The sequence below is a fragment of the Coregonus clupeaformis genome, chromosome 18 (assembly GCF_020615455.1).
Source record: "Coregonus clupeaformis isolate EN_2021a chromosome 18, ASM2061545v1, whole genome shotgun sequence".
Classification (NCBI taxonomy): Eukaryota; Metazoa; Chordata; class Actinopteri; order Salmoniformes; family Salmonidae; genus Coregonus; species Coregonus clupeaformis.
Genome location: NC_059209.1, coordinates 22,711,269 through 22,722,226, shown reverse-complemented (window position 1 = coordinate 22,722,226; position 10,958 = coordinate 22,711,269). Strand labels below are relative to the sequence as shown.

Below are 10,958 nucleotides of genomic sequence, written 5' to 3'. Positions count from 1 at the left end.
GATCAGGGACGGGTATACACAGTACACAGCAGGAGAAAGAGAGAGACCTAGTATTCAAACTGTATCAGAATGTTTTTCTTCAAGAAGTGTTCTCCTTTAGATTGTTGCTTAATGGGGTTTTGGGAGCCTTTTCTTTCAATTACATCTTCGCAAAATTACTGATAATCTCTCTCACAGCTCTCAGCAAAACAACACTTGAAACAAAGCTAACCTATATTGGTTGACAAGATGGGGTGTACGCTAAGTATACATAGACTAAGTGATGAACTTCATATAGGTCATTTATTAAAGCTTTGAGTACATGTCGCCAACGTGAACAAACATTTGACTTAGTAGCATGTCGTCATAACTAAACACTAAACAGAGTGGGCTCATATTTCTGCAAACTGTACAGCCGCTGGTTCAGAGACTGATAAATATAGGTCCTGTGTTTGCCAATGTCAAACATCCATTCAACTCAAATGTCAACGTTAAACAAAACATGGTTCTCCCAAGCTTAGATAAACACCACTCAAGTACTAGACATGCCATAGCTAATCTGAAACCATCTTGACCGCAAATTATGCTGATTATATCCTGATGTTAAAAACCTCAAAGAATGTAAATTTTTTTGCATTGACAAGCAGAGAGGAGGGAAATACTGAGCCATTCAATGAACACACTGAATACATTGAATACATTTTACATCACTTTTGATTTAGTTGCTAAGGGAAACAGAATCCCCTCGGAATGATGACCACATACTGCAACTATGTCTTCAATTCTTCTTAAAATGTATTTTGTAATAGTGCAACCATAAATAATTATTATATGCCAGATACATATACAGTATGTACCAGTGGAGGCTGCAGAGGGGAGGACGGCTCATAATAATGGCTGGAACGGAGCAATGGAATGGCATCAAACACATGGAAACCATGTTTTATGTATTTGATACCATTCCACTGATTCCGCTCCAACCATTACCACAAGCCTGTTCTCCCCAATTAAGGTGCCACCAAACTCCTGTGGTATGTACTCTTACTATGCAGGAGAATTCAACTTTTTTCTTTTTACACACCATTTCTGAAATTAGAAGATGAATATATGAGGAAATAAGTAGATGAAAAGGGTACTTATAAACCATGCTAACTGAAATCAGGCTAACTGAAATCAGGCTAACTTAAATCAGGCTAACTGAACAAGGATGAAGGGAAGGTTACTTCATGCTAGCGCAATCGTGAAGATCAGCATTCTCAAGCCTGGCCCAGACGTACACATTCAGGTGATAATCTTCCAATGTTCAGTATTCCTCTCGCAGCTCATTTAAACATGATCCAATAAGAGAGCTGATACAAGGTAACTCAGCATAGATACAAATTGACATTTAGGACAAGGTTGAAGAAATGCTATGTAAGACCCACTTACATAGCAGTGGCTGCTAGTGGAAGGAGAAATGGGGAGGGCAGGAGAGTCCGTCCTCCCCATTTCTCCTTTCACCAGCCTCCACTGGTGTAAGGGAATGACTAAAGAGGGAGGGAGCAGACACGGAGGGCTTCGGTAGCGAGAAGTGAGCAGCCTGGTCCTAGATGTCGGAGCCCATCTCTGCACACTGCTTGTCTGATATATGTGAGGCAAGGGACTCGATGATGTCCAGCAGCAGCAGCTGGCTGAGGGACCTCAGGTTGGGGAGCTTGGACACCTTCAGGAGGGAGGGGGGGGAGGGAGGGAGGGGGAGGGAGGGAGGGGGAGGGAGGAAAGAAGCAACAAATAAAAAAAAACTGTCATGATCAAACAAAGACTCAGGAAGAGCAAAGTTGTCGAGCAAAGCCAAAGAGGGAGTGAAAAAAATTAGCGGATCAAAACAGAGAATTGCAAAACTGAAAACCCTGACAAGTAAGACATTACCAAGACAACTGCGGGCCGCATGAAATCGGCATGCGGGCCGCATCTGGCCCGAGGGAGGCAAGTTTGAGACCCCTGGTGTAAAAAAAGAGGAACGTAGTATTTTGCTTGGTTAGTTAAGACAAAAGATCATCCCGAATGGCACTGTGAGGAGAGCCGACAAGAGTGAAGGATAAGGTGCTTGGCTGTAAACTGTCTCTTCTCTAACAACTGTGTAGAGAGAAAGACTGGGGTAATCCATTTGGGGACGGGGGGATTCCCCACAGAGTTTCCCCTCAGGGGCTTAGCTTAGCTGTGGAGTGGGGGGCAACACCCCCCCAGGGCTCCGGACACCAGTAGCCCACCCACCTTGATGAACTGGTGGACGATGATGTGCAGGCAGTGCTTCTTCATGTCCCAGGCCTGGGTCTTGTCCGCCGCCTCTAGGATCTGAAAGGAAGGACCAAATGAGGGACATGGAACTGAAGGAGGATGAATGCTGCATACACACTAACAGGATACAACTACAGGCTAGATTACAACACGTGAGCAGGGATTAACAGTGGGTGCAGAATACCTGGAGGACGTTCTCCACCGTCACATTCATCTCCAGGTTCTGCTTGCAGTAGGCCTGTAGCCTGTTGTTGGAGAAACCATAGTAATATGGTGCTGCGAACAGGTAGCTGTTATCAAGAGTCAAGGGCGTCACTCATTCATTGCACACAAATATCAGTATTTCCAAGTGATAGTGTTGCCACTTTAACGGCACAATATGCATGTAGCATTTTACAAATGGCTCCCCATAGTATTGGACACGATTACAAATGAATGTGGAAGATGCTAGCCACGTATGGGCCGAGTGGGGAGGATACAGAGAGTCTTCTGGAGGCATGTTAACGTCGCCATAGTAGATGTAGCGGAGCATGGACTCAAAGGCCTGCTTGCTGGGCACCATCTCACCGATAGAGATGTTCACCTGGCCATCCTCGGGCATGAAGGAACGGAACATCGCCTCAAAGTAGCTGTCCAGAGAAAAAAAAGACACATCAACCCAGGCCAAATTGAATAGGAGTGCCCCCGTATACAAGTCTGCACACATACAAACGGATGCACACGAGTCATCAACCACATTTCTGACCAAGAGGTTGTGGGAGTCCACATGTGTGATTCAAATAGACCTGGGTCGTGTTCAGTAGGGCACGAGATGTTACCGCAACATTAACGTTTTTGCAATGGGGGGGGACACAGTTCACCCCACTGAGCACAGCCCCATACAGTAACAGTACCTTGAGCGGGCAGCTAGTATAGCTTTATGGGCGGGCCGCGGGTGTCCGTCCAACAGCAGGACGATGTCACAGAAGTCCAGGCCGCCGCCCTCCAAGTAGGCCTTCATGTCCTGCACCAGGGAGGTGCCGATGTCCACGGGCTGATCCGAGTACACCCTGGGGGGAGGCTGCTGCTTCCGCCGGACTATCTCCACGATCAGAGGGGTGGACAGGTGCTCAAACTCCTTGGTCATGATCACCTGGTTAAAGTGAGTCTCCTTCACCACAAAGTTAAGACAGTGCTCCTACAGTGGGACAGAAGAACATGTTGTGTGAACGATAGATTATTGACAGAATATTTTTTTGCTAATGCTTGATTTTAAAACCTGGTATTAGCAAAACCCTCTTTTGGGTCGCCCTACCTTGAGCTGATCCAGCTGTAGCTTGTTGGCTTGTTCGCACACGCTCAGAACGTTCTGGAGGTCCACCGACGCCTCGATGTACTGCACACACAGCTGCTCCAGCCGCGATAGCTTGAAGCTCAGCGCCAGCTTGTAGACATCCATGATGAGCAGAACGTCCTGGACGTGACCTGAGGAGAGTCCAAGAAAACATTGACATTTTAGTAAATTTGCAGAGGATCTTAAAAATAGCCACTATCTGCTAAATAAGTGCTAGAAAGACAAGACAAGTGCAAGTTTGCGTCCAAAAAAGGACAAGTACAATTTCTGTGCTCTTTTGAAGAGGTTTCATATGCAGTATGTGTGAGGGTAAATGCCTAATCCCAAATCAACCCCCTAGCTCTTACCCCCTGTGCACTCCTGTTGACCTTAGAGGAGTGGCTGGGCTCAAGCAATATGGTCATTTCTCCATCTTGCCTTCTGATAGGGGTGCCTTGGGCGCTAAGGGTCGATTTGGAACTCAGCAGTTATGAATAGGTATGAGGAAGTGGTGGGTGAACTCTGACCTCTGCGCGGGTACTGGATCTTGTCTGTGTACAGGAACTGCATCAACACCTCGAAGGGCTGGGCCTCGGCCTCTCTGATGTGCACCTCCAGCATGGGCTGGTTCCCTGACGCCCTGGTGCCCCCTGGGATATCCCTGGGACCTCCGGCCCCCGCCCCCTCCTCGCCCCCCTCCTCACTGTTCTCCTGTTGTTTAATCCTCTGCACACAGAAATAGGACACTTACTACCAGTCACTACTTCATGGGCCAGTTTCCCAGACATATTAAGCCTAGTCCTGGACTAAAAAGCATTCTCCATGGAGAACCTCCATTGAAAGGGATTTTTAGCTAGGCTCAATCTGAGTCTGGGAAATCAGCCCCATACGTGTTACATTCAATTAATTAGGAAATGGTCGTCCCATTGGCTCAGTGGGTTAGGGGCATGGTGCTGGAAACACCAGCAATGTGGGTTCGATTCCTGCATGGACCACATTATACTAAATAACGTTGACAGTTCTGTAAGTGTGTGTCTGCTTGACCATGTTATTGTTATTATACATGGGCGACTGACGACTAAAGCATAATGAGGTTGGGAAGAGGACCCAAGCTCTCTCCACTGACCTGTCTCTGTCTATCCCGGGCCTGCAGGATCTTCTTTCTCAGCCACTGGCATCTTGCAGTCACAATGGCAATATGACCCAGGACTCTCTCCTCCCTCTGCACTCAGCGAAAGAAAAGGGAGGGAGAAAGAGAGGGAGAGAAAAAGAAAAAGAGGAAGATAGCGAGAGAGGGAACCAGAAAGCTGGACGATCACTTAAAAGGCAGCTGATCCACCTTCATCCTCTATGAGGCCGGGTCGTGTTCATTAGAGCATGCAACAGGAAACATTTTAAAACGTTTAGCAAAGGAAGACGAAAATGTTTATTAGACAAGTCCCTGTTCCAGTCTGTTCTTTTCTCCATTTGGTGCCTATTGAAGAAATCTCAGCTAAGTCTGATGACAGCTAGGAGGACCCACCTCTCCCAGGATGAACTCCACATCGCAGAACTGACGGTTCTCAAACAGCTTGCCGTAGTCCTCGTGGAGCGTGCACTTTGGGTAGCAAGAAAACTGATGGAAAAGAAAAACAAAAGTTCATAAGCATTAATATGGGTAGTGAGTGACTAAATACTCCTACTTTAGCCTATTTCATTTTCTTCAATCAATACTTTGATTGTACCCATCATGCTGAGCAACATAGTGACACGTAGGGTAGTTAATTGTGTGTTTTGACCTTAAATGCTTTTCAACTCACACAGACGCCCACCTGAAATCTGTACATCTCCCCGCTGCGCACATTATTGTCCACCGTTCCCCCAAAGATGTACATGGCATCCTGGATCACAGCGGCCGCATGGAACAGTCTTCCACTAGGCATCTAGAGAGGGAGGGAGAGAGAGGATGGGAGAGAAAGAGGGAGTGATTAGGACACCATGGAGAAACGAGACACCCCCATGGGTTTAGCTGGAGATCCCTTCAAAATGACAAGAAAGAGAGCCAAACGGATGAGGTCAGCATTTGTGATACAAGAGGCAAGAGATGCAATGGCTTTTTCCTCCTCAGCCTTGTTTTAGAAATCCCCTAGGTTGTGTTCATTAGGCACCAAACAGAAGAAAACCAACTGAAACAAGGTGGGACTACCTGACCAGAATTATTTTTTTTGCCTTTGCACAACGTTTTAAAGCATTTTGTGACTATGTGCCCTAATGAATAAGACCCAGCAGTTAGTGCCGCATACCGCATTGGCACAGGTCTATAGGCAAAGGAAGATCCAAGCTGGACAATCCATTCGTCTATGGGGTCTTTGGCCATACTTGGTTATTTTGCTCCCCAATTATGCGCATGCTTAACCTGTGGCTTGTTGAGCTATTACATTCTGACTATATACACAATGATGTTCTTAAAGCTGCAGCTTATTTTTCATTTCCTCTGGAGCTTGTTTGTTTCTGTTTCTGTGTACTCAGAAGGGAGGGTCTGTTCGAGAAGGAGAAGAAGAACCACCCAGATTGGCTTAAATCAAACAGCGGTTGGTTTTTGTGTTTGTTTGGAGTTGTAACTGTATGTAGAAGAAAAGCTACGGTGGGGGCAGCTTAAAAGACGAGAGAGAGCAAAGAGACATTTCAAAAGATACATTTTCTACTTGATTAAAGGTATTTTACCAGAATTGACCCTTGAGATGAGGTCATCTCGTTTCCAAGGGGATCCTGGAAAAGGTAGAGAGCAGTGGTACTTCAAAACGTAAAACATTGGCACAAATGTCATGGTTCCTATGCAAAAATATGCACATATCTTAAAGGAAAACTCCACCCAAAAACGTTATTTTGGTATATGTTTCATTGGTCCCAAAATGTTTTGTGTGTCAGCAATCAAGTTTTCAAGATATATAACTTTTAATATAGAGAAATACTACCAGTATGATGCATTTTGCACAATATGATGTTGCGTTTTGCATCATATGATGCAAAATGCATGATACAGGCTGTATTTCTGTATGTAGAAAATTATATATCTTGAAAACTTGATTGCTGACATGCAAAACATTTTGGGACTATATCAACAATGGACTAATGAAACAAATACCAAAATATTGTTTTGGGCTGGAGTTTTCCTTTAAGGTGCTGGATGAAATTAAGAATCTGAAGTTATTCCCGTAACTCTGATACACTCCCACAGTGTCACAGCCTATTAAAGTTGCCGTCTTTTTTCATTCTTGCTATGCAACTAATCTCTCTAAATATTCTGTAGTATTGGCAGCCAGATCAATACAGACACATGGGTACCTCTGACATCAAATTAAGGCTAAGCCCAAAAATATGACAATGCACCCGACAATGCAAACATGCCACGTTTTCACTTCTTTTGGGGTATAGCGAATACATTCCAACCCCTAAGCCCTTCCACCCTAGGCACATCTGGACATCTGAGATTATTTGATAGCTTTAAGCAATATGGAGAAAATTCCACCTTGCCCCTATTACCAAATTGCTTACACCAATCACATTCTCTACAACTGCACAGGGGTAGGGGCTAGGAGTGGATTTGGGATTAAGATTTATTAGTACTAATAACTAGGGTCCCTCCTCAGTGACCAGTGGACACCCCCTGAGCACATACCTCACTGTCCAGGCTGGGCTGGATCACCTCCCAGGTCTGGGAGTCCACGTCGTAGGAGTGCAGCTCATTGGGCAGCGTGTTGTCGGCCGCGCCTCCAAACACGTACAGGTGGCGGTCGAAGGCAACCATGGTGTGGCCATAGCGCCTCTGGGGGGGCGGGGGGGAGCCCCGCAGCAGGTGTTCGGTCGGGATGCGCGTCCACCTGGGCGTGACAGGAGGATCGACAAGACAGAATCTCGGTCAGCTGACCCTCGGACATCATCAGCACAAGCACTCCCTTCATAGTGTCACTAAATACCTCTCTTTTGTGTCTACTCGTTCAGAATGGCTATATTAACGTTCAGTCTGCTCTGGCTTACTTGGTATGCTCTGGCTTACTCACATGTGGCCCTTGAACTCAAACTGGAAGAGGTTGTTGGTGATCTTAGCTCCACTCTGGCCGGAGAACACAAACATCTTGTCCCTGCACACGGCTACAGGGAAGTTGCAGCAGGAGGGAGGGATCTCACCGCTCTGTTCAATCTTAGACACCACAAATACAGAAATGACATCAGCATTTGCTTTCCTATGCATTTTTAGTTTTTTTGCCATGTATATGCAGTATATGCGGTTGGTTGCGTTTGTATAAACTTGAGTGTGCTTGAAGATTAAGGTTCTGCATAATAACCTCCTCCCAACAAGCATGCTCTCGGTCCTGAAGACTGATGGTCCACATGTCATTTAACCTGCAGGTAGGGAAAACCATGAAATCAGTTAGCTTTTTGCTTAAACAGCAAGACATTGTCAATAAATATGACACAATCGTCAAACAAACCTACCTGGCATTTCCATCGTAGCCAGCAAATATCCATAGCTTATCACTGTACACTGTGGCACCATGTGCTGACCTGGCCACAGGCAAACTGAAATATAAACAAAGACATTATTACACCACTGCTTGAAGCAATATGATGGACTAATGTGGAAGAGGTGACATCTTTTGGTAAGCACATGTATATATTGTACTTCCCTATATCATAAATTACCTGCCCTCCACTTTCCACTCCGTCCACTGTCCTGTTGCAAACTTGTACTCAAAAAGGTCATTTTTGTTTTTCAGATTGGAGTTTGAGTAGATATCGCCAGTGTAGCCTCCTGAAAAGTTAAAATACAAGATTAAGGCTATTATGGACCACATGTAAAGTTAGATGAACACAAACTGGGAGGCATTGAAGAAAAACTCACCAAACACAAACATGCTGCTGCCATACACCACGGCAGAATGGTGATACCTGGGTGCAGGTGGTGTGCCGGTGGTGAAGGCTCTGGAACACATTCAGTGTGTCAGCCCTCAGTTCAAATATGATGGAGCTTATAGAACAGTATTGCCAGTGTCATGTACAGTCCCTTCAGAAAGTATTCATATCCCTTGACTTATTCCACATGTTGTTGTGTTATAGCCTGAATTCAATATATTTTTTCACCCTCACCCATCTACACACAATAAACCACAACGTCAAAGTCAAAACATGTTTTTAGAAATGTTTGCACATTTATTGAAAATGAAATACAGAAATCTAATTTACATAAGTATTCACATCCCTGAGTCAATACTTTGTAGCAGCACCATTGGCAGTGATTACAGCTGTGAGTCTTTCCGGGTAAGTCTATAAGAGCTTTCTACACCTGGATTGTGCAACATTTGCCCATTATTATTATACTGTCAAATGTGTTGTTGATCATTGCTATACAACCATTTTCACATCTTGCCATAGATTTTCAACTAGATTTAAGTCAAAACTGTTACTCAGCCACATTCACTGTCTTCTTGGTAAGCAACTCCAGTGTATATTTGGACTTGTGTTTTAGATTATTGTCCTGCTGAAAGGTGAATTCATCTCCCAGTGTTTGGTGGAAAGCAAACTGAACCAGGTTTTCCTCTAGGATTTTGCCTGTGCTTAGCTCCATTCCGTTTCCTTTTAGTCCTGAAAAACTCCCCAGACGCTTTTATCCAGAACGACTTACATTCGTGCGTGCATACATTGTGTGTAGGCGTTTGACAAAGAAATCTCAATTTAATCCATTTTAAATTCAGGCTGTAACACAACAAAATGTGAAAAAAGTAAAGGGGTGTGTATACTTTCTGAAGGCTGTATATTTAAGGAATTGATATAGGTGATTCTTACCGGCACCATGAGCAGTCTTTCACATCGAAGCGCAACAAGTCATTCAGCATGTTTTTCCTGTCAGAAGTTAATAGGGGCTTAGTTATATCACTGATGATTTCCACTCGACCCCTACACTGCAATGCAACCATGACAAGGGTCATGAATATGTGACTCAAACATTTCTTACCCATTATCTCCCCCGAATACATATATGGCATCCCTGTATGCCACAACGGTGTGCTTGCTGCGTCTGCAGAATTGAAAATAGTTTTTACATATGCAACTATCACAATGGTCACACCAGCAATCACAAGGAATAACCTAACAACATTGTCGTCAGCACCGCACTAGCTACAAATAAATGTGTGATGACATCAGCTGTCAACTCACCTGGCACCGACAAACTCATCACACGGTGGGAGCCTTCTCCAGCGATGGACAGTCTCGAATGGGCCAAAATTAAGTGTCAAATATTCCACACTGTCCGAGCAGCTATGGTCGAAATCAACACTTGGTGCGACTTTGGTGGATTTACAAGACATCGTTACATGACCATCACATCCAACCAATCTCTTCTTAGCTGTCCATAGCAAGACCGTGCCCTCTAGGTCAAAAGCCACCCACCCTGGGATTATGCTGATACAATTGCTAGATGAATTTGCAGATACACTGTTTGTCATTCAGTTAGCTAAGCTTTCCTTTCATTTTAAAATCGTCCTTTTTACTGGCGAAAGGGCAACCAAGCATAGGCGATCGATCTAACGTTTCCTAAACGGCTAGCTAGCTAAGCTAGCTAGTAAACGGCAACTGAATAGCCAGCTAGCTACAAATAAATAAATCGGGAAGATAAATCTTTAATATGTTCCCCTCTTCCTAAAAAAAAAAAATACTACAACAATTTCTAGACCATTAATATCTATCTTACCAAAAAGTGGCATTTACTAGCTACAACAATCGTTATGTTTTTCTTGCAGCAAAACAAAAAAGTATCACAAATCGCCCACGCCCCTGAAATTGTTGCTGGAAGTTGTAGTTTATACAATAGAGTTTCCTATAGTTCACAATCTATCTTAAAACCAATTAGAACATCATTTCCCATGAAAAACAAAGAGTCTCATCCATTGGCTCTCAATGGGGAATATTTCGCCAATCACAGAAAGAAAGTGAGTTTATCTTCGCTTTATCACACAGCACGTCATCGTGTGTGGTCGCCATCTATTGGCAGGAAAGAAAACTTCTTTTTCAAGTACTGTATATACAATATGTTCCTCTGGTCTATGCCTTCAGAAAGTATTCATACCCCTTGACTTATTCCACGTTTTGTTGTGTTACAGCCTGAATTCAAAATCGATTAAATATATGTTTTTCTCACCCATCTACACACAATACCTCATAATGACAAAAACATGTTTTCGACATTTTTGCAAATGTATTTAAAATTAACAGAAATATATCATTTACATAAGTATTCACACCCCTGAGTCAATACATGTTAGTATCACCTATGGCAGTGATTACTACTGTGAGTCTTTCTGGGTAAGTCTCAGAAAGACTTACCCAGAAAGTTTTGCACACCTGGATTGTA

At 44.1% G+C, this 10,958-nt stretch overlaps 1 protein-coding gene across 4 annotated transcripts; it reads right to left on the bottom strand.

Annotated features, from left to right (window-relative positions):
- Positions 1–927: 927 nt before the first annotated feature.
- On the bottom strand, positions 928–10,388 carry LOC121550220 (leucine-zipper-like transcriptional regulator 1). Of its 4 annotated transcripts, none has more exons than XM_045226815.1 (21): positions 9,764–10,388; positions 9,561–9,623; positions 9,392–9,448; positions 8,451–8,530; positions 8,252–8,360; positions 8,045–8,128; positions 7,894–7,951; positions 7,609–7,748; positions 7,227–7,428; positions 6,272–6,316; positions 5,368–5,490; positions 5,091–5,183; positions 4,695–4,790; positions 4,096–4,294; positions 3,551–3,720; positions 3,150–3,433; positions 2,736–2,885; positions 2,441–2,546; positions 2,233–2,313; positions 1,888–1,959; positions 928–1,681 (listed from the first exon to the last, which is right to left on the bottom strand). In XM_045226815.1, the coding sequence occupies exons 1-21, from the start codon at positions 10,051–10,053 to the stop codon at positions 1,565–1,567; spliced, it is 2,619 nt and encodes an 872-aa protein (XP_045082750.1). In that variant the 5' UTR covers positions 10,054–10,388; the 3' UTR covers positions 928–1,564. The 4 variants fall into 4 exon arrangements, with proteins under 4 accessions (XP_045082750.1, XP_045082751.1, XP_045082752.1 ...); XM_045226816.1 differs by having other exon boundaries at positions 5,380–5,490; positions 9,764–10,386; XM_045226817.1 differs by lacking the exon at positions 1,888–1,959 and having other exon boundaries at positions 9,764–10,386.
- Between the last annotated feature and the right edge of the window lie 570 nt (positions 10,389–10,958).